The following is a 22,289-nucleotide window of genomic DNA, read 5'->3' as shown; positions in this document are numbered from 1 at the left end:
CTCAGAGAAGACACACAGCAGCGCTCCATGGTTCAGGAGCGTGTGTGACTGCTGGCTGCGAGGCAGGAGCTCTGGGATCCCCTGCCTGACCTTACAGAGCATTGGCCATGTCTGCTCTGGGCCTCCAACCAGCACATCTCGCCTGGGGAAGCTGATTCAGCAGCCGTGATATCGGAACACGGCATTTCCTAGGGATAACAGAATAGCTGGGAGGAGACGCAGCCAAAGGCACGTACCCATGGGACAAGACTGGGGTTGTGAGTGTTTACAAACTGATCAGGAGGCCTGAAGCTCCTGCTTTGTCCATGCTATGTCCAGAGACGGGCCACCTATGGAGGTATTACGCTTCCTTTTTCCTAGCTGGAGTTGGAGTTCACATCCCCTCCCCTCCTGGGTGTTTTTGGGCAGATAAGCCCTGGCAAAGTCTCTTGTGGGCCATGGTGGGTGAGTGCCACTCCAGCGGCACCCGGAGACACCCTGCCACCTCTTGTGCAATCACTGCTGTAGGGCTGTCGTGTTTCCCCCGGCATGCCAGGCTTCCAGCTGTGTCTTTGTGTCTGCCTGGATGAAAAAAGCCCAGGGCAGGGAGCCAGCAGTGGCTCCGCAGCCTGCTCTGCACTCCTCTGCACTTCCCCTGGCCCTGGGGAGAGATGGGGCCTCTTCCCCCTTGGGGTGTCGGGCAGGGGTCCGTGGGGCACTCCATGGTGCCAGGGATGAAGATGGGGAACGGGGCGAAGCTGGTCCAGCAAACACCTCATGGTGCACAAGCAGGGACAGCCCCCCATCATCGCCTCCCGCTCCAGCCGGTCCTTCCCCCTTCTTGCAGCTCCCATCGGACAAACTCTTTCCGCTTCGGATTATCTCTCCAGGCGGACTTGGCCACAAGCCCCACATTCCTTCCAGCCTAGCCCTGCCCTGAGCCCGCGCCAAGCCCTGTGTGCTGCTGCTATCGCTCAGGGCTCGGGCCGGGTCTGAGCCTGGAGGAGACGTTTCTGCTGGCCACAAGCCCTGCTTGTGCTTGAGATCCTAAATGCCATTTTCCTGGAGCTCCAGGAGGGTTGTGGTGGGTCTTTTGGTGGTGTTTGGATGGAAGTTAGCCTGATGGCTACCACTGCTGCCTATTCTGGAGGTACCAGGGCTGCTGGTCCTTCCCAGAGCTCCTACCCTGCACATGTGCTTCCCCAGGGAAGGCAGGACATGTCCCCTGCCTGTCCCCAGATGCAGATGGGGCATCCTGTAGCCATGAGAAGCGAGGCAGCTCTGGCCCTGTTTCCAGTAGGGAGCCAAGAAAGTCAAGGGGCTGGATCACTGGGCCCATGGAGGAGGCCTCTGTTTTGGGATTGGGAGTGTGTGTGGTGGGGAAGAGGCTGCTGGTGCTTCTCTAGTGGGTGGGGGGTTGGCCCAGCACTGCTCCCCAAGGACTAAGGCACCTTCCTTCGCCCCTCAGCCGTGGCTCGAGCCTACATGTTCTGCTGCACGGCTCAAGCGCAGAGGTGTCCCCCCCCATACTGGAGCACCGAGGGGACCCCCTCCCCTGGCCCCCAGCCCAGCCCTACACACTCCTCCCCCGCTGCAGCAGAGCAGAGTTTGGCCCGATGCCCTGGACCAGCCGGTCTCTGCGAGCACCGGGGGCCACCATGGGGGTTTCTCATAGAGAGATGGGCATTTTGCAGCAGCGCAAAATAACTGCGGGGGGTGGGGGGGTGTCCCTGCCCTGGGTGGCGGGCAAGTGGCAGGTCCTGGGGATGTCCTGTCCCTCCTAGAGGTTGCAATTTAGCTGGTTGGTGTGGGGGGAGCAGGGGCTGGGGGGAGCCGGGCTGTGCAGCAGCGTGGCGTGGGTGAGCGTGCTCAGCTGTTTGGCAGATGAGCGACATGCTCTCCCGGCCAAGCCCACAAACTGCTAATTTTAGCGATTACATGAATTTTTCCAAGCAGTCTCGAGTCCCTTGATGATTCAGAGCCTCTTGGCTTTGCTGAGCCCACCACTTTGGCTGTGGGGATGCTCTGGAGGTGTGTCAGTACAGGGGGGACCTGGGACTGTCCCACTATCCAAGAGCGAGGCTGACCTCCCCCAGAATAGGTGATGCTGTTGTGCTGGGGCTCCTGGGACCTCGCTGGCTGGTGGTGTTTCAGGGCTGAGCTCAGCACGGGGGAGCACCAGGGCTTGTGCAAGAGGTCACAGGACAGACGGGAGCCCTGGTGGGGCTGGGATCCCAGGCTGTGTTAAATGCAATTAGCTTGGAGAGCGTGGCCAAGGCTTGCCTGCTCCCAGCCTCTGGGAACCCTAGGCAGTGTTACATCAAAGCACAGGGGGTAACCCTAGCTGGGACGACTTGCCACAGGACCTCCAGCCCTCCTGTGGGCTCAGCAGCACATGGAGAAATGCCTGCAGAAAGCGCTGGGGGCTCTCGGGTGCACGGGCACCTCCAGGCGGGGCTGGGACTGCCGCAGAGGATGGATGGGCTGCAGCAGCACCACACACTTGCTTTTCCTGCACAGCGGCGTTTGGCCACTGCCTTTGGTGAGGAATCGGAAAATCATGTTTGTGCAGACAGCAGCTGGAGAAGAGGGCTGGGGGCTCTGGGGGAAGGAGCCACCTCCCCCAGCACAGCCGTGACCCCAGGTTTTGCTGCCAGCTCCATCTCACAGGGGCACCCTTGGGCTCCATCGTCCCCTTAGAAGTGTAGGGACACAGCAGTGACTCCATGCCATCCCGAGCTTAGTCTCGGGGTGGGGTGGGGTTTCAGCCTGGCTGGAGTTGGGGAAGGCCCCCAAGAGCACTGCTGGACCCAGGGGCTTTCCCATGGAATGAGGTTTTCTCTGCTCCATCCAGCATCGTGTGAGCTCTCAGCTGTGCAGAGCAGCCTCCCTCTGCAAAACGCTGATCTCACCCTCAATCACATCCACGGTCTCTGGGAGCTGCCTCTCCTCTCCGGTTGTGCTGTGTCTGTCTGTCTGTCTGTCTGTGCTGCCGTCCCAGGCTCCCATGGTCTCTGCTCCCCTCCCTTGCCCGTAGCCCGGGGCCAGCTCCTTTGCTCTCACCTCCGGGAGCGGCTCCCTCTCCGCTGCGGGTGCGGTGCTCGGGCTTGTGCTGTTACTCAGCCTTGCTTTATTTTTAGGGATGTCTTGAAAACAGACTCATCCGCCCCAACCAGGAGCCGGAGCCAGGTTCCCAGGGCTTGGGTAGAGGCAGCTGGATTTTTGGCAGGGCTGTCACCTGGACACTCTGGGTGGCCATGGGGTCCCTAACCTGATCGCTCCCCTCCCGGGGGGCAGGGTGTTTGAGGGTATCCACCCCTGCATCCCTGCCTTCCCCCCGGGGCAGCGCTGCTTGGAAGGAGCTGAGTCTGACATTCCTCTGTTGGACTGGGCTTGGGGTGGTGGTTTTTCGGAAGTGCTGGGTTTTAATTTCTGTGTTGCCTCGCTGAAAAGCTGTGTGCTTCTGGGATGAGTCAGAGCGGGCAGGAGCCCAGCAGTGCTGGCCCTGGCAGTGGGCAGACAGAGCCGGTGATAAGGGGGTGATAAGGCTCTCATGCCAGGGCTGGAGGGAGCAGGCAGCTCCCAAGCCCACAGCCTGACCTCCGGCTGCATCGCTGTCAAGGAAACGGGGCGGTTTTTTTGGGAACCGCGGCGCTGGGAAAATATGCTATGTCAATAGAGTGTGAGCTGAAGAACTTGTGGGTGGTGTTTTCAAAATGCCCCTTCTCCGTGCCCAAATTCCTGGGCTTTGCCCCAGGAGCAGTCGAGGAGTATGGCCGAGGGGTAGTCCCAGCCTCAGCGCTCATCCCTGGCTGGGGAGGGGACCATGGCCATCCAGCATGTCCCGCAGCAGCTGGGCCCACCATGCAATCTGACATATTGGTGGTGGTTGCCTCCAGCTGAGGTCCCACTCCCTACGCTCTTCCCACGATCCCTGTCACCTTTTCTGAGTCTGTCTGGAAACTCCTCTCTCTGTCCCCGCACTGTTGTTTATCCTGGTCTGATCTCCGCTTTGAACAGGGTCCCCGTCCCCTGCAGAACCCTCACCCTCCCACCCCTCTTGGCACGGCAGGACATGCTGCAGCGTGGGGATGGAGCCAGCCTTCCTCACCCCTCTCCGGCGGCAGCCCCGTCCTGTTCCCATCTCGAGCAGCTCGTTAGCGCCGGCTGGGACCTGAGCAGGGGCTGCTGTGGCTGGCGGAAACACGGGTGGGCTGAGACGGGATTAGACGTGGTCAGGGAAATTCCAGCTGCCCCGTGGTTAGCACGGGGTTGCTCTGGCTCCGGGAAGCCCAAAGGGGCCACGCACGTCGGCGCTCCTTAGCTGCTTCCTTCCGAATATCCGTTCCCGGTGGCTGCTGGACCGGGGCTGCCCAGGAGAGGTGGGCAAGGGGGGGGACCTGGGCTGGGTGGTAGGGACCAAGGGCACCCCCATGCTCCTGTGTGAGCTGGAGGGGGCAGGGTAGGGGTGGCAGCAGGCACCCTGAACAAGAGGATGGGATGGGCTTTTGCCCCGATTCCCAAATGCCCCGGGTGCTGGGCTCCATCACCATGTGTCGGGGCTGCTGAGAATGAAGAGCAGCGTTCAGGCTGCACCACAGCCCTTGGGAGATGGCAGCGTGTGCCGCTTTGGGGCTACGAGGCTGCCTGCCATCGGCACGGAGGGGGTGTCTCAGTGCACAGGCAGTGCTGGTGGGAGATGCTCTGGCCTGCCAAGGGCTCTCTGAAACAGCCTGGCCTCTGGCTGGCACCTGCAGCGACACTGACCCCTGCTTGGTGGCCGCTCTGTGACACCTCCAGCACCCTCGGAGCTGGTGCTTGCAGGTTCCCGGCCGGTTTGCATCTCCTGTTGGGGGGGCATGAATGAGAGCTGGGACCCCGGGCAGAGTCGGCGTGCTGGGGGGGCTGCCAGCCCTGGGCTGGGGACATGGCCAGAGGTCTTGACGTTTGCAGGGGCTGTAGCCGGGGAGGCAAGTGCTGTGTGTGTGTGCCAAGGCGATGCTGTGGAGTAGTCCCAGTGGGAATGCGTGACAGCAAAGGGCAGGATCGTGCCCAGGGGCTTGGCTTTGCCTTGCCTGTCCCCACGGGTTGGGGCAGCCAGCTGTGTCCCACGGGGGGACCAGGGGGGTCCCAGGGCTGAGCTGCTACACAGACAAAGGCTGACGTGAGCAGCCTGTTTGTGGGGGCATCTGCTTGTCTTCAAACAAGAGCACTGGGGGTCAGGAGAGGGAAACCCAAACCTCCATCCTTGAGATGCTCGCTCTGTTTGCCGAGGAAATCAGAATTGGAAGCAGCTCTGCTCCAGCGCTTTCCCTAACCCCGACGCTGCCCCTGTGCTGATTCATTGATTTGGACGGGTTATATACTGGGAGGGGAAGCATGAACCACACTCGGCTCTCTTGCCAGCACAGAGCTGTGCTCGCTCGGCGCTCGTGGCTGCAGGACACTTGGGTAAGTCTCCTCTCCTCCACTGCCCCTGCGAGAGGCTGGGGGCAGCTCCGGGGGCAGCTCTGGGTGGTGGTGGCAGGATCTGCGTGTTCAGCCTCTTTTGATTTGTTGGAGACGTTTGCCTTGCAAGGGTTCTCCAACTAACTGAGCCTCCTTCGGCATTGTGGGAGCTGAAATAGTTACATAGGCAATGTATCTTAAATAATAACCCATAAAGAAAATCAAGGGGGACAAAGTAACATTTAGGGGGGCTGAGGGTAGGAGCAGTGGGACGAGGGGCTGAGCAATAGGGAATATTCAGCCTCTTGTTCTGTAAGTTTTTTGTCCCTAGAAGAAAAGAGGAGATAAATTGTTTCCAGCTGCCTTTTTTGAAGGGCGCTCCAGCTTGGATGCGCTCTCAGCTGCCTTACCAGGGAGTGACAGGAGAGGGGCTTTTGATGTGCAGAGCGTTTGGGGAAGTTTATAAATGGCTTGCTATAAACAAAGCTGTTCTTGGATGCAGATTGTTTCCATATGGAAAACGTAAACTGCGCTGGCTTGTGGAGGGTTCCTCCCTCCCCGCCGGAGAGCAAGCGCGTTCCCTGGAGGGAACCCGGGGTGGAGGGCAGGGGCTGTGCCCCAGCACCCTGGGGCACTGTGCCAACCAGGGTGCCATGCCCGGACCCCTTCACTGCTGGACTTGTCCGTCTGTTGAGCTGTGCTTGGGGCCGGGGGGAGCCACAGGTTTTCTCTCTATCTTGTGCCGCTCAAAGTTTTTAGTGGGTGGCTGCTCTGTGCCAGCCTGGCATGAGGCTGCTGCTTTGATCTACAGAGAGGGGAAAACACCCTGGCCAGAGGAGGGAGGAGAGGGTGTCTGTGGTGGCTGTGCTTGTGGAGTGATGGAGGACCTTGCTGTAAAGCTCTCACTCCCCTTGTGCTCCAAGACTCCCCTGGACACTGCCCCCAGGACCACCCTGTATACGGGTACCTGCACTGAACATCCTGCTCTCATGGCCAAAGTCAGCCAGGGCTGAGACCTTCTGCCTAGGAATGGGGGGCAGACAGGGCCACCCCGGCACCCAGCATGGTCTGGGGAGCTGGCAGAGAGTCCAGCTGACCCGTGCTCCAGCAGGATCAGAGCTAATGCACACCCGGGCAGCGAGTGCCAGCGTTGCTCTTGGCTCTACGACAGGAGCTCTTGCTGCTGGGCAGAGTCAGGAGGGTGCTCAGGGGTGCTGCGGGGAGAGTACTCTCTTCCCAGCATCCCCAGGACCTGCTGAGCTGTGGGTGCTGCGTGCTGGCTCCTGTGAAGGTCTTGGCTGTTTGGTGGTGGGGGGCGCCAGTGACACTGGTAGCAGCTCGCCATGCTCACTGCAAAACAGGAAACCACCACGCTCCTGGCTGCTGGAGGGGGCGAGCGAGGGGGACACCAGGGATGCCACTAATAGCTGTGGTATGGCAGCCAGGCGCCGCAGCCCCTGGCTCTGTCCCGCTCCGTGCTCCCGCCTGGGCTGTGCCTAGCCCTGTCTGTCCCCAGCCTTCCTTGCCTGCCCTCCTCTGCCGTACTGGGGGCAGGAGTGTGGCCACGCTTGGTGGCCTTTTCCAGGGGGAAAGCAGTATCCATCAGTAGCAGTGGCCTTGGGGGGCTGGGAAATCACGGGGACTGAGCCCCCCTCTTTTGCTTATATTGCAGGCCCAATGGAGTGGGGAGGCTGGTGGCGGTGGCTGCTGTTGCTGGTGGGCATCCAGCTTGCCAGTGGCCAGTGCCCGGAACAGTGCCAGTGCGTCCGCACCGCCCAGGTGGAGTGTTCTGGTGCTGGCATCACTGCCATCCCCAGCCCCATCCCTGCAAACGCCATGACCCTCCAGATCATCAACACGCGCATCACCGAGCTGGGCGACGCGTCCTTTGGCAACGCCTCCCTGCTGATCGGGCTGCGCATCGAGAAGAACAACCTGTCGCGCATCAGCCCCGGGGCCTTCCAGCACCTGCCCGACCTGCGCTACCTCAGCCTGGCTAGCAACAAGCTGCAGGAGCTCCCCGTGCAGGTCTTTGAGCCCCTGGACAAGCTGGAGTCTCTGCTTCTTTCCAGCAACCAGATCCTCCAGGTTGAGTCTTCCCACTTCGCCCACCTGAGCAACCTCAAGGAGCTGCAGCTGCACGGGAATAACCTGCAGGAGCTGAAGGAGGGGGTGTTCGACCAGCTCACCAGCCTCACCAAGCTCAACCTGGCCAGGAACAACATCGACCGCCTGCCGCCCCGAGCCTTCGAGCGGCTGGCGCGACTGCAGGTACTGCGGCTCTATGAGAACCGGCTCCGGCAGATCCCGGCGGGAGCCTTTGATGGGCTGCCGGAGCTGCAGGAGCTGGGGCTGCACCAGAACCAGTTGGAGACCCTGTCCCCAGAGCTCTTCGTGCACAACGGGAACCTGCAGAAGCTCTACCTGTCCAACAATCTCCTCGCCGCCCTGCCAAGTGGCATCTTCTTGCCCCTGAGTGCCCTCACCAAGATCACCCTGCATGTCAACCGCCTACGGGACATCTCCCCCAGCGCCTTTGGGCCCATGCCTAACCTGCGGGAGCTGTGGCTCTATGAGAATGAGCTTTCCACTCTCCCCACCGCTGTCTTCAGCAACCTCACTCAGCTGCAACTCCTGGTCCTCAGCAAGAACCGGCTGCGCTCTTTGGCACCGGGGGCTTTCAGGGGCTTGGGGGAGCTGCTGGAGCTGTCACTGCACTCCAATGCCCTGCATCGCCTGGACACCCAGGTGCTGGAGGGGCTGCCCAAGCTGCAGAACATCTCCCTGCACCACAACCAGCTGCAGGCACTGCCACGGGGCCTCTTCAGGGCCACCCCAGGGCTGCGGCACGTTCAGCTGCACACCAACACCCTGGAGTACCTGCCCGCCGGCATCTTCTCCCCGCTGGCCACCCTGCGGGAGGTGAAGCTGCACAACAACTCCTGGCGCTGCGACGAGGGCATCCTGCCCCTGCGGGGATGGCTGGAGGACAACCCCCACAAGGTGGGAGAGATACCCCCCCTCTGCGTCCAGCCCCCTGCCCTGCAGGGCATCCCCATTGCTGGGCTGACGCAGGACCAGCTCCTTGCCCCCCGGTCCCCCACTGCTGCCCCCCATCTCAGCACCCCGCTCTCTGATCACCCCTCTGAGGTGTCATTGCCGGAGGGTGCCTGGACGGAGCCCCCCACGGGGCTGCCCGTCTCCCCCCAGGAGGAGGAAGATGAGGAGGAGGAGAGGGGCCGGTGGGGTCTGACACGCACGCAGAGCGGGGTGGTGGTGGCTGTCATCGTGCTGGTGTGCGTGGCCCTGCTCGCTGCTCTCGTGGCACTGGTGGTCTACGGCTGTAGGAAGAAGAGCCATGTTGTGCTCATGAGGATGAAGGCACCTAACGAAGCCTGAGCGCCTGGCAGACCCTGGGGGGAGCAGTGCTGGTGGGGTGTCTCCTCCCCACGGGGAAAAGGGACAGGACGGCAGCTCTGTGTCAGCTGCCTTCGCTGATTTGGACAGACCAGCATCACCCTGCGTGCTGCGTGTCCCCCTGTCCTGCTCTGCTTTGCCCTGCCCCTGCTCCACAGCAGGGTGTCCCCCCGGGTGACCCCCCACATCTGCCCTCTGTCCCCAGCCCCTCCTGCCTCCAGCGCAGCCTCTGTGCTCATTCCCTGCCTGGGGGCAGCAGCCGGGGTGCTGAGAGGGACCCCTTGAGCAAGGAGCCACGGTCTGGCCATGATGGTGCTTACCCCAAACACCAGGACTTCCCCATCCTTCACCCCACGTTGTCCCCTCCAGCACTGCCTGCTGCCCTTCCCCAGACCCCTTTTCCCCATCTTCCCCCCCGCCACCCCGCCATGCCTTCAGCCCCAGCCCGAGCAGGCAGGTGCTAGCCCTCACGCAGGGCCAGGAGCTGAGCAAGCGTCTTTGCCCCAAGCAGATCCACGTGTCCTTGTCCTGCTTTGTAGCATGGCTGCGTCTGGGCAGGAACATCCCCGTGGGGCTGGGCTGCCTGGGCCCGGTGCTGCTGCTGGGGTGGCACACCCTGAGTGACGCTGTTGCGTCCAAGCTGCCCTCCCTGCCTGCAGGCACTGCCAGCATCATCTTCCCTCACCCCAAGCAACCTCCTGCTCCCCTCACGCTGGTGCTCACCCTCCCATGGCCATGCCCCTGCCTGCAGCACCCTGTCCCAGATGGGTGGGTGACCGGAAAGCTTGCATGAGCTGCTGCCATGGGGGAATTATAGAGGTGGGGTGATGGGTGGGAAGTGTGGACCTGCTGTCTGGCTGTGTCTCTTCCCCAGGGGCAGGTTGCAAATGCCCTTTCCCGTGCGAGGGCTATTTGCCAAGGGCTGGGAGAGGTTCCTGCGCTAGTACCCCAGGGCTGCTGAAGAATCCTTGGGGCTGCTGCCCCATGGGACCGCTCCTGCTGCACCCTATCTCTGGTCCTCTCTGCCTCGACACACTCCTGGGTACCCTGCTGGCCTGTGAGCAGCCTGGCCCTGCTTTGCCTGGCAAAGCTACATCCTCTCCTCCCCTCTCCTCTTCCTCTTCCCACCCCAAGTGTCCCACTCTGTGTGCCCAGTTCTGCTGCCTGCTTGCAGCCCTCAGGCAGGGGTGTTGCTGGTGGTGCACACCGTGGTATGCCCACGGAAGAGTCCAGCCCACCTTTATGCATGGTACAGCAGTGACAGGCTGCCTGGGCATCACTGCCACGGGACGAGGGTCGCACTTGATGTACACCCCATGGTGCTGGCTGCTCATGGCACCCCATGAGCCAGCATTGGCACAAGCAGCCCCATGCTCATGCACATGATGGGCTGCTCCTCTGGGCTGGGACATGCACAGCATTGGGAGATGCGGGACCGTGCCGCGGGTCTGTTGGGTGCTGCTCTGTGACCTCTCCATTAAAGTGCAGTTGTCCACCCCCAGTGCCAAGAGCTGTGTGTTTGCTCCTCTGTGGTATGCAACTGGGGAATAACCCAGCAGGGACAGGAGCTGTGCTTGATTTCCTCTGCTGAGAGATTTTTTTCATGTTGAGGAAAAGCCTCTGCCGGCTGGTGGGGCTGGGAGAGGGTTAGTGGTCTGTAGTCGCAGAGCCCATGGTGGTCGCTGGTCTCCAACCTGAGGTGAGGGACCTAAAAGGGCTTGGCTATCCAACAGCAGCAGGATGGCTTCTGGAGAGTGAGCTGAGACCTCAGCAAGCTTCTCAAGACAGGCGCCAGGAAGAAGGACTGCACAGGAGGCCATGGTGTGTGAGGATACGTGAGGGCTTATCCAGCACCAGCCTGGGGTGGGGGGGGCCGCTCATGTGGCTCCCTGCAGAGCTGGCTACCGCTGGCTTGTGTCAGCTGAGTTCTTTGTGTGTCACTGTCTGCTCCATTGGTCTGGCTGAATGCACATACACATGTCCCTCCTCTTGCCTCTGGGGGTGCCTCTGTGGCCACTGCCACCCTAGATTGTTCCAACACAGGCCCTTAAAGTGGCATATGCTGCTCCCCCAGGCAGGTCGCAAGCTCCCGGGGAGTCCAGCTGGTCCACGGATCCCTCTGGCCATCCCACTGCTGGCTGAGTGCATGTCCCAGGCTACAAAGCACCTGGTACATCTCAACATGATGGTCCAAGGGTGGTCCCCTCCTCATGGCATTGCTTTGCCTTGCTAAGCTGTGCCTGGTCCCCTCTCTCATGCAAGGGATGTTTGCTGGCCCCATTCCCCACTGAGATTTAATGAAGTCTAGGGGAGCTCTTGGAGGGCTGCTGCAAGCAAAGATGCTGACACTGGTGTGAGACCAGTGCCACCCATGACAAGAGTGCCCTGCCACTGTCCCTGGGCTAGTGGACATCCGGGGCCAGGACCCCGCTTCCCTGCCAGGATGCTCGCTGGCGGCTGCCTCTGGCCTCACCTCCAGCCCTCTGGGGTCAGGCTATTTTTCGAATTGCTCCAAGGACACGGGTTGTTGTTGCCGATAAGCAGCAAGGGGCAGCTCCGCCCCAGCAGGAACGGCTTGTCGCCCGGCTTCCCATCCGCCCCAGAGAACATCGTCCCGTCTCGGCGAGCGGTGTCCCTGCAAACCTGCCGCAGGCTTGGTGGCGGTCCCCACAATGCCAGGCTCGGTAAGCGTCAGCTACACCGCTCAGGTGGCTCAGGGCGGGAGGCGGGGGGTGGCTCCGGGATGGGTGGGAGCTGCTGTTGGCTCTGTGTGACAAGAAGTGAGATGGTGGAAAGGAAAAGCCAATCCCAACGCTGCTCTCGAGCACTGATATAAGTCCAGGATATCCCCATGTCTGCAAGTGGGCATCGCTGTGGGGCACACAGCATCCCCCATTACCTGGCATCACTGACATGTGTCCCAAGTAGGGAGGGACCAGTGGAGGTCTGGAGGCCACCGCTTTGCTCAGGTGTTCAAAAAGTGCCTCCCTGTTCCCAGACTGGGAACAGGCCAAACAGGCCAAGCCAAATATCCCTCGGGCGGGTTTGATGCTGCTCTGGTTGCTTGCAAAGAAAGAAATACTTGATGGGCAATTAGAAATATCACCAGTGGAGCCTGCTCCTTTTGTCACTGAGCGCAGAGCAGCCCTGCAGTGTTGTCCCCACCACCCTGTGTGTGCAGCACATCCCTGTGTTTTACACATTCCCCTGCCCCAGCAGCCAGGTCCATGCCCATGGGGACATCTCCTGAGACCCTATTCCCCCGACAGACCCATGGGATCCCACAGCTCCTACCTCATTTGCTGCTCTGCAGGATGTGGGGACTGTCCACAAAGGTGGCACCACCCTGGTTGTCACAGGATGGGTTGGACCAGGGCTGGGGTGCAGGGGAAGAGCTCTGTACAGGGCAGGTGAGGAGAGATTTGGGAGGAAAGTACTCCCATTTCCCGCAGGGGGAGCACTGGGGTGATGTGGGGGGGGCACGGCTTGAGGGATGCCCCATGGCTGGGGCAGCTGCTGGCACTGGCACTGGTTGTTCCCCCGTGTTTCTGGCTGCAAAAGCCACTTCCCCAGCAGCACCCACCTGTGGGTGCCAATTTCTGCCCTGCCAAGGCAGGGGATGAGGCTCGGCTCCTTCTCCAGTGCAGGCTGGTGGTCTACGTGCTGCTGGAGCTGGGGTCCTTGCTGGTGCAGGGGCTGTCCCTGTCCTGCCCCCCTGCCTGCCAGTGCTACGACATCTCCAAAGTCTTCTGCTCAGAGGAGAGGATGCGGGAGATCCCAGCGGGCCTGCCAGGGAATGCCACCCAGCTCTTCTTCGTGGAGACAGCCCTGAGCAGCATCCGCAGTGGGGACCTGGGCCCCAGCACCACCCTCACCAAGCTGGTCTTCCTCAACAACAAAATCCAGGAGCTGGAGGCTGGTGCCTTTCAGGGTCTGCCCAGCCTCACCGAGCTGGAGGTTTCAGGCAACCCCTTGCTGGCAGTCAGGCCAGGGGTGCTGATGGGGCTGCCCAGCCTCAGCAAACTCTCCCTGGGTGCCAACAACTTCCGTTCCCTGCAGCCAGGGCTCTTCACAGCTGCCTGCCACCTGCAGGACCTGCGCTTGCCGGGGAACAAGATCGAGGCACTGCCCCTCGGCATCTTCCAACCCCTCCGGCACCTCCAGACTCTGGACCTCTCCCAGAATGTCTTGGCTGAGTTGCCAGAGAGGCTGCTGGCCCCCCTCACCACCCTCCGCCTCCTCAAGCTCAGTGACAACCTGCTGGTGCGGGTGCCCCCTGGTGCTTTCAGGGCACTGGGCCAGCTGGCCGAACTCCACCTGGATGGTAACCAGCTGGAGGAGCTGCCGTATGGTGCCTTCACTGGGCTGGGGGGGCTGCGGCGGCTGCAGCTGCAGCACAATGTCCTGGGCAGCCTGGCCCCCGACATCTTTGCTGCTCTTCCCAACCTCACCGTCATCAGCCTGGAGGGCAACCGCCTGGCCACCTTAGCTGCCACCCTCTTTGCCAGCACCCCTGGCCTCCTCCACCTCTCGCTGGCCCGCAACCAGCTGGAGACACTGCCCCAGGGGCTCTTCGCCAACCTCTCGGTGCTGCAGACCCTGGTGCTCTCGCACAACGCCATGGTCCACCTCCCTGCCGGGGTTTTCCAGGGACTGGTGGGGCTGGTGGAGCTGCAGCTGAGCCACAACAACCTCTCCAGCCTGCCGGCTGGGCTGCTGGCTGGGCTGCCCCTCCTCACTGCCCTGGAGCTGGACCACAACCACCTGGCCCGCTTGCCCCCGGGGCTTTTCGACGCCAATGAGGAGCTGGCACGCCTGGGACTGGCCTACAACCCCTGGGCCTGTGACTGCCGCCTCACCTACCTCCTGGGTTGGCTCCAGAGCTTTGTCGAGCCCCTCACCCATGCACAAGCCTTCTGTGCCAGCCCAGCTGCTCTCCAGGGACAGTCCCTGCTAGAAGTCCCTCAGGGGCAGCTGAAGTGCCCAGGAGTGCCTGGCGTACCGCTGGAGGAGGGCTTGGACAGGGAGCTAGGGGAGGATGCTCCAGGACAGTGCACCTACAGCAACCCCGAGGGTACCATAAACATGGCCTGTGATGCCACGAGCTGCCAGCAGCTCAGCCTTCGCCTCCCTCCTCCTTCTCCTCCTCCTCCTGGGCAGGCAGTGGGCCCCGGGCTGGCATACCAGGGTGCCTGGGTGCTGCACTCCCGCTGCGGCACGCTGCAGGTCAGCGTCCTCATCACAGCACAGAGTGAGGATGAAACCACCTCGCCAGGTCTCCCTGCTGCGCCCTAGGGATCGGGCAGGTGCCTGCTTTGGCTCAGCTATTGTTTTGGCCACCTCTGAACCAGGCTGTGAAACAGCACCTCATCTTGTTCTGTTACCCCTGCCATGGTCACCAGCTGCCACCGAGCTTTCCGACTGAGATGGCCTGGTGGTATTTATTCCTGCAGCCATGCATTTTCTGTGTATTTCAAATACCATTAAAATGTATATATTATTTTTGTGCAACCAGTTCCCATGAGGGAGAGAGGAAACACTTCCCCTGCATATCTGGGGGAAGTGAAGGTCGCTGTGGTCCAGCGGGGACCAGGCTGGGGCTGTGCTTGGTGTCCCATGGATGCAGGTGCCTGGCGGTGAGTAGGTGCTGCTCTCTGGTGGGGTCATCGCTGCCCGCTGCAGCTCTCCAGCCTCACCTCTTTCCCTGCAGAGACCTCACTGCAGCCTGGCACCAGCCCCCGGGGCAGGGCTGTGGTGTGGGGCATCTCAGGGAGACATGGGTGAGTGCTGCTGACGGCCCAGCGAGGGGAAGGGCTGCCTGGCTGCAGGGTGGGCTCCAGCCCAGGGCTGTGCAACAGCAGGTCCCCCAACCACCCTGGCAGAGCTCGGCCTGCTGCCCCTTCGGAACCCCCGGGGACCATGGAGACGGGGCACAAAGTCCCAGCAGGGCTGCTAGCCCAGGGGACAGCAGATATGGTGGGTGATCCATACCAAGGGGTCAGCAGGTATGGAGGGTGATCCCCTAAGAGAGCAAGTGTGGTGCACACACGTGTGTGTGTGTGTATACATGGGTGTGAGTGTGTGCCTGCATATGGGTGCACGGGTGGAAGCATGTGTGAGTGTGTGGGTGCACGCACGTGTGAGTTCCTGGGGGCATCCACAAACGTGTGTGAGTGCGTGGGTGCATTCACGTGTGAGTGTGTGTGTGAGTGTGTGTGTGCAGCACGCCTGTCCCTGTGCCAGTGCGCGCCCGCAGGCTGCAGCGCTGCCGGGGCTGCGGTGCGGTGCTGCTGCACCATCTTGCGGCCGCTGGGACAGGGGCTCAGCCGGGCTAGACGGAGCCGGGAGAGCCCCGCCTGCCCCTGGCCATCTCCGGGCCAGCCTTCCCGGCCCTGCCTGCAGCTTTCGCAGCCACGCTGTGGGCTCTGCCAGCCCCTTGCCAGCTGCTGCCCAGCCGGAAGCCGAGAGCAAAGTGGAGGCTCTGTGTTGTGTTAGCCCGACCTGTGCTAGTGGTGCCCTGGATGCTGGCCCCGTGCTCCTGGGAGGCAGGTGGGCCATGCTGCGCCCCCAAACACCATCCTGCATAGGCAACCTGCTGCCTGCCCCGCGCACGGGACTGCCACCCTGCTGTGGCCACCCCCCCCAGGTGATGCTGGTGTGGCCAGCCCCAAGCCTGGAGCAGGGATGGTGCGGCTGGCTGCAGCTTCACAAGCCCTGGCACAGCTGCCACACCACAGGGTCCATGGCCTGGGGAGGCTGGTGTCACTCCTGCTGCAAGCTCCATCCCCTTGTGCCCCCTGTCTCCTGCCACCCTACAGCTTCTGGAGCAGCCTGGCACTGAGTGGGGACCTAGATGCATATGGGATTGGCACTGGAAAAGGGTAAGGCTGTTGAAAATGTGCAGTAGCTTGGAGTGTTTCTTAGTTTGCCAGGAAAGCCCAGGAGCACAAGCTGAACCTTAAAAACAGCAGGTGAAAAACAAAGAAATGCAATTAGCACAATTATCTGATGGGAAGCAATGGATGCCTTGCCACTTTAAGTCTTAGAATCAAACAGGGTGTTTCTTCCCACAAGACACCCTGCACCATCCAGGAGCCCTGGGTGTCCCTGCGGGAGGGTCTTTGGCTTGTGCTCGGGTGGCACAACACAGCCCCAGCCCTATGGCTGGTGAGGTGTGGGGCTGTGGGACTGAGCCCAGACCCAGGTGTCAGAGTATCTGTCCAGCCACAGACAACATCCCTTACAAGCTTAAACAAACAGCTTCAGAGCAGCACCTTTAGTTACATAAGCTAATTCCTGAGGAAGGAAACAGCAGGATATTTTTAATAGGAAAAGCTTTAAATAGGAAAATTCTTTTCAGTTGTGTTGGTGGGAGTGGTGCCTGTGAAGCTGTTGGGTTACGCTGGTGGAGATACGGGACTGCAGAGACCATCAGCTACAAAACAGGCTGGCCTGGAGATCTTCAGGTTTCCCTGGATGTGACTAGTTGAGTGGCACCAGCAGATAATGCCTAGGGAGTACGTGCCTGCATCCTCCCCAAGGGGTTTCTGCAACAGCCCCTACGCTGGGGCACAGCTCCGCTGCCTGCTCCCCGGCTGTCCCTTATCTCCCCGCGCAGACCTGCGCCCTAACCTCACATGAAACCAAGCCCTGCGCCTGGGCCGTGGATAAAGAGCTGGCCAGGTGATGGGACCCCAGTCTGGTGTCCTCGCTCCTTGCCTGGTGTGGCTCTCTCCGGTGGCTGGACTCGTTCGCAAGTGCTTGGCCAAGTAAGTGATGCAAAATGCTTTTTTTGCTCTTTAAAATATGTGGGGAGGGACAGCTCTGGGGAGCTGTTGATCATTTCCTTCCAGCAAGGATCACAAGAGGCTGCAGCGCCATGATCTGGGGCTGTGCCTCCATGTCCCTGCGCTCCTGGAGGGTGGGACGAGCAGGGGACCACACTGAGGTCTACTGCAGTCAGATGGGGTGAGGGAGGGTTTTAAAAAAACCTTTGCAGTTCAAAACTGTTTATTTTCATCCCTATGCAGTCAATCTGGCCGTTCCCACCACTGCATTTAACCCATTGCACTACCCCTGCAGATGAAGTGAAGCAGGCACTCTCAGGGATCAGCAGCGACTTCTGCCCTGGGGAGCCCCAGGGAGCAGCTGGCACATACCTCATCGCCCATCAGTTTCTCTTCAAACCCAGTAGCTTTTGGCCTCCTATATTTGCTGACGTCTCAACATTTTTCAGGAATTAACTTTTCATAGCAAATTTACCGTCCCAGCCTAAGTTTTTTGAGTGGTCGGATTTGATGGCCACCCAAGAAACAACCCACAGCCCTTCTTTCCCCTGCTGCCACCCAGGGCTGTGAATCACAAGCTGGAAACTACTGTCCTAGTGCGATGCTCACGGCCGTTAAACCCCAGCTGATGTGTTAGCTGGATGTTTCCAAATGGCTTGATGGAAGTGGTGGGCTGCTGGTGGGTGTGCGTCAGTGATTTCACCTCCTAACTGCAGGTTGCAGCCTAAATGTTAGGTATTAAACAGCTAATCTGTGGACATCTCATAGTCTTTTAATGAGCCTCACCCTAAAACTTGGCTGCTGCTCAACCATTTCTATCTGAAAAAATTGCATAACTAAGGCCAAAATATGATGTGATCAGAAAGAATCCCAAAAAGGAGATGCTTAGAAGCAATGTTTTAAATAACTCTCCTGAACTGAGTGAAATAGCTAGTCCATCCAACACTGTGTGGAAATTTTGAATAAACAAGGTCACCTGGTCTTGGCTGGCTCCTGGGACCCTTGCTGATCCCTCATTAGCAAGCGCAGGGCTGATTGCTTCTGTTGTTGGATGAATGGGCTGTTGCCTTGCTGAGTAACTGGACCCACTGGGGCAGCGTTAATGGGCAGCAGCACTTTGCCTTCTTCACCCAGACAGATGCCAAACCTGCAGCCCAAACGTGGGAGAAGGAGGGCCAGAGAACAGACTGTCTAGCCCTTGCTCCTCCTGGAGCGTCTGCCAGTGCCAAGCCGTAAGCTGGGTCACTCTCCCTTCCTCTCCGTCCCTCGGTACCGATGGCAGTGAACTCCTGTAAACGCAGCGTACATTGGCTTGCACAGTCTGCCTCTTTCTCATAAAACGAGTTGTGGTATGTGAATAGAAGAGTCTTGAGAGCTGAATGAAGTGTGGTACCACAGTTCAGGAGCTGTGGACAGAGATTTTTCTGTTCTTCATAACTGATTTTTGAAACCTTTTTTTCAGGACAATGTACCAGCATTTCTTTTTTCTTTTCTTCCTCTCCTTCCATCACCATAAATGCCAAGATCAAATCCCAGGTGAAGATCCATATGAAATGCCCAAAGACTACCGGGAGGTCTACAGAGGGACAAAAAATGACATCAGAGAGATCCCAAAGATTGCAAAGCCCTTCATTTCTGAGATGATCTTCGTGCAAACCAACATCACTGCTATAAAGAAAGGTGCCTTCCGGTACATGCCCAACCTGATCAAGATTTTATTTATTGGCAACAAGATCAAGACAGTTGAACCTGGAGCCTTTGACAGTTTGGAGAAGCTGAGGGACTTGGAGATCTCTGGTGCCTCGTTAGAGGAACTAGCTGTGGGCACTTTCCAAAACCTCCCAAGCTTGCAGAGGCTGGAGCTGAGGGACAGCCACCTCAGACACATCCCCAAAGGCCTGTTTGATGGGCTGGAGAACTTGGGAGAGCTCTCCCTGCACATCAATGCAATCCCTTCTCTTCCAGATGGCGTTTTTGATTCTCTCATCAATCTAACGTTTTTGGACCTGGCTAGAAACAGGATCACGGCTCTTCCTGGGGGTGCCTTTAGCAAACTCCCCCGTCTGCAAGTCCTCCGGCTATACGAGAATGAGCTACAGGACCTTCCAGAGGAGCTGCTAGATGGTCAGACACATCTGCTGGAGCTCAGTCTCCAGAGGAACAGGCTCAGGGTGCTGCCACCCATGCTTCTGAGGAGCCTGCCTCACCTGGAGAAACTCCTCTTGGACAACAACCTCATCAGGGCTCTCCCACTCCAGGGATTTTTTGGTTTAAACAAATTGAAACTGCTGACTCTGGATTCAAACAACATTACAGAACTCCCCTGCTGCCTTTTTGACACCATGCCACACCTGCGTGAGCTGGACCTGAGCAGGAACAGTTTGGCTACACTTCCAGATGGCATCTTTGTCAACCTCACATCGCTCGGAAAACTCATCTTGTCCCACAACCAGCTAGCAACCCTGCCAAGAGGAGCCTTCGCTGGGCTCAGCAAGCTTTCAGACCTCCAGCTAGACACAAATCAGCTCTCTGCTCTGGATGATGATATCTTTGCTTCTCTTCCAAATCTGAAAACCCTCAACCTTCGGAAGAACCAGCTGGAGAGTGTCCCCCAAGGGCTTCTGGACCCCCTGAAGAAGCTCGGCTCAGTGTATCTGAGTGGGAACCCGTGGAGATGTGACTGCAATCTCTGCTACCTGCACAGCTGGGTTCTGGGGAACAGTAAGAAGGTTAAACTGTCCACCCAAGTGTCATGCAAGAGTCCACCCCACCTGGCAGGGCAAGCAGTGACATCACTGAGGGATGACCACTTAATTTGCCCAGCTACTCTTCCTCTTTCAGCTTCTTTTACCCCATCTCTGCCATTTGCCTCCACACCACCACAAAGGATGTCAACCTTGCTGCCACCTGGAGCCTTGTCCACTGCAGCACCAACCACACTGTCATTGGCAGCCTTTCCCATCATGGCACTGCCAGCCATGCTGTCACCTGTGGCCACCTCTGCCATGTTGCCCACCATGCCAGTGAAGGCCTTCTTCACTGCTCCATCATCAGCCATGCTATCTAAGGTCTTCATCACCACCCCATCATCAGCTGTGCTGCCCAAGACCTCCATCACCACACCATCATCAACCATGCTGCCCAAGGCTTCCATCTCCACCCTGTCATCAGCTGTGCTGGTGAAGGCCTCTGTCAACACACCGTCACCAACTGCGCTGCCTGAGACCTCCATCACCACACCATCGCCAACTATGCTGCCTGAGACCTCCATCGCCACCCCATCATCAACCGTGTTGCCCAAGGCTTCCATCACCACTCCATCACCAGTTGTGCTGCCCAAGACCTCCATCACCACTCCATCACCAGCTGTGCCACCTGAGGCCTCCATCACCATCCCATCAACAACTGTACTTCCCAAGGCTTCCATCAACACCCCATTGCCAGATATGCTACAGGAGGCCTTCAGCTTGTGTCCAACCTCAGCCATCATAAGTCTACAGCCTCCCGGAGCCACCAACCCAGAGCCTGCACTGTCCATCCTAGCTTCTGCCACCACACCAGCACCAGGCAGCACACTGGCAGCCACCACCAGACAAGTGCTCCCTGCTCTTCTGGCACTCACAGAGAGGACAGACGCTGCCCCAGGGGTGTCACCCAGCATCTCCCTTGTCTCAGCCTCAGCCATGGCACTCTGGCCAGCCTGCAGGGCTGCTGCGCCAGGTGTGGAGCGGGACCACGTTACCACGTGGAGCTTGTCCACAGTTGGCATCCAGCCTGCTCCCACTGTCCCCCAACAAGCTCCCACCCCTGCAGGTACCATCCCACTCTCGATGCCTCCTGTCCCCCCGGTGAGAGACCATACAAGCCCCTGGCCAGCCTCTCCACCCCTGACTCCCAGCGGCCGTCACGCCTGGGGCTTTGTCCTGTGGTCCAGCCCACGGCACTGCCAGGTCTCCCTGGCCCTGGGCCTGGCCGCACTGGTACTGCAGGTGGCCTGCACGCTGCTATGGGGGATGCTCACCCTCCTCCTTCACCAAGCCACCCGCTGCCAGGGCGACCCTGTGCCACCAGTGAGGCTGCTGAGTCTCCAAGCCCTGGCTGCCCCGGGGTCCCCTGAGCAAGCCTGGGCACTGCTTTGAGCTTCATTGCCCCTGCATGACCTAGCCAATGCCCATCGTCCTCCTTGGGGGTCTGGAGCCATCCTGGCCACAGGGTCCGTATGTCATGGGGTATGGACCAGCATTGGTGGGGTTCAGTCACCCAGGAGAGGGTGTCCCACTACCCATGCTGTTTTGGGGTGCCTCCCAGCTGGCCCCTGGAGATGCTGTGAGCCTGGGGAGCCGGTGCACGGTCACTGCCTGATGGGCCCTTCTGGCAAGTGACACTAGATGGCATCCCGACACAGGCAGTGCCTGCCATCATCTGCCCATCCCTCGCTGGACCTCGGTCACAGCCCACTCTGGTTTGTAGGTTGGGGCTCCCGCCTGCATCTCCTCCCCATTGCTGGCAGGTACCTGCAGGCTGCAAGCGGTCCTTGGGGAAGGACATCTCAAGACCTCCTGCCCTGTGCCCCGGCTTCTTCCCCACATCGCGTGACGGGATGTGCCAGTGCCTGTGTGTCTGTCATAACACCCTGACCTCTCTCCCTCTCCTTCTCACATTCCTCTTCACTGATATTAAAGCCTCCCCTGCATCTCTTCTGTGCGCTGAAGGGCTGGCAAGAGGAGTACTTTCATCCCAGGGCTTTTCTCGCCATGACCTGCTGCAGGAGATTCCTGTTACTTGTTGGAGCGTGGGGTCCCCCGCCAGTACTGGCCCTCAGGAACCGGTCTAGGACCAGGGTTGCACACACCCTCTTGCAGGCAGAGGCATAGTCAGACAAGAGACACGCTTCTCGCCCCCCTCTTTAATCTCGTGCCTCCAGCACCTCTTTGCGATGCTGCCTGCCCTGGCCTCTCTGGAAGAGTAATGTTTGAGCATGGCCAGCTGCGTGGCTCTCATACCATAACTTCACCTGACACTGAGCCCCGACAGCAGGATGGGCAGCAGAAGGCTCTTCGGGAGCTCGGGAGGAAGGGGATAACTCTCCTAAATGAAGGTTTGATGTGCACTGTCACCTCTGTGGCCCTGGGCTGCCACTAGGGCCAGGAAAGCACTAAACTTAAACAAAAGTGGCTGGTTTTGGGGGTTTTCTGGAAGTGGTGAAGCTTTCACTGGAAAGCTTTAGCCCAGGAGATTTTTTTTAGCCAATGAACACAGGGGTTGTTCCTTGGTTTGGGTCTTTGGGTACCTTACTGTGCTCTAGGCTCAGTGCTGGCTGTGCCCTATGCCAGGTGAGCTGCTCCCAAATTTAATCACCCTCGTTACTACAGGGTTGCAGGTGTGTCTGCCTTCAGCCCCTCACCGCTGCCACCGGTGCCTGCTCCGTCCTGCCCTGCCTTTGGGTCTCCTTCCCCATCTGTGGGATGTAGGGGCTTCCTGGCTTTGGGGGGGTCTCTGTGGGGAGAATCCCTGAAAATCAATAGTCTGGGCAGGCGCTGGGCAACGAGCCATGGGGAAGCTGCTCAGAAACCTCTTGGCCGGGGAGCCCCGAGCACCCCAGCTCCCCTGCCTGCCGCAAGACCAAGGGAGGGGGAAAGGGGCTATGCATTAGGGACC

At 59.7% G+C, this 22,289-nt stretch overlaps 3 protein-coding genes across 3 annotated transcripts; all 3 read left to right on the top strand.

The window, feature by feature from the left end:
- The first annotated feature begins 7,104 nt into the window (after positions 1 to 7,104).
- Positions 7,105 to 8,826, top strand: LRRC15 (leucine rich repeat containing 15). Its single transcript, XM_074153915.1, has one exon. The coding sequence runs from the start codon at positions 7,105 to 7,107 to the stop codon at positions 8,824 to 8,826; it is 1,722 nt and encodes a 573-aa protein (XP_074010016.1).
- Positions 8,827 to 11,516: 2,690 nt separating this feature from the next.
- Positions 11,517 to 14,139, top strand: CPN2 (carboxypeptidase N subunit 2). The gene is made up of 2 exons (XM_074153945.1): positions 11,517 to 11,528; positions 12,487 to 14,139. The coding sequence occupies exons 1-2, from the start codon at positions 11,517 to 11,519 to the stop codon at positions 14,137 to 14,139; spliced, it is 1,665 nt and encodes a 554-aa protein (XP_074010046.1).
- A 2,391-nt stretch (positions 14,140 to 16,530) lies between these two features.
- LOC141468858 (uncharacterized) lies at positions 16,531 to 20,770 on the top strand. Its single transcript, XM_074154078.1, has 2 exons — positions 16,531 to 16,613; positions 18,094 to 20,770. The coding sequence occupies exons 1-2, from the start codon at positions 16,531 to 16,533 to the stop codon at positions 20,768 to 20,770; spliced, it is 2,760 nt and encodes a 919-aa protein (XP_074010179.1).
- The last annotated feature ends 1,519 nt before the right edge of the window (positions 20,771 to 22,289 follow it).

The sequence above is a fragment of the Numenius arquata genome, chromosome 9 (genome assembly GCF_964106895.1).
Source record: "Numenius arquata chromosome 9, bNumArq3.hap1.1, whole genome shotgun sequence".
NCBI classification, from domain to species: Eukaryota; Metazoa; Chordata; class Aves; order Charadriiformes; family Scolopacidae; genus Numenius; species Numenius arquata.
The sequence above is the reverse complement of the archived record's forward strand: the minus strand, read 5'-3'. Positions and strand labels throughout refer to the sequence as shown.

Bases quoted from the DNA above. Each gene is read 5' to 3' on its own strand.
- LOC141468858 (XM_074154078.1), top strand. From the start codon at position 16,531: ATGGGACCCCAGTCTGGTGTCCTCGCTCCTTGCCTGGTGTGGCTCTCT. The intron at 16,614-18,093 runs GTAAGTGATGCA...CCTTTTTTTCAG, and splicing joins GTTCGCAAGTGCTTGGCCAA to GACAATGTACCAGCATTTCT.
- LRRC15 (XM_074153915.1), top strand. From the start codon at position 7,105: ATGGAGTGGGGAGGCTGGTGGCGGTGGCTGCTGTTGCTGGTGGGCATC.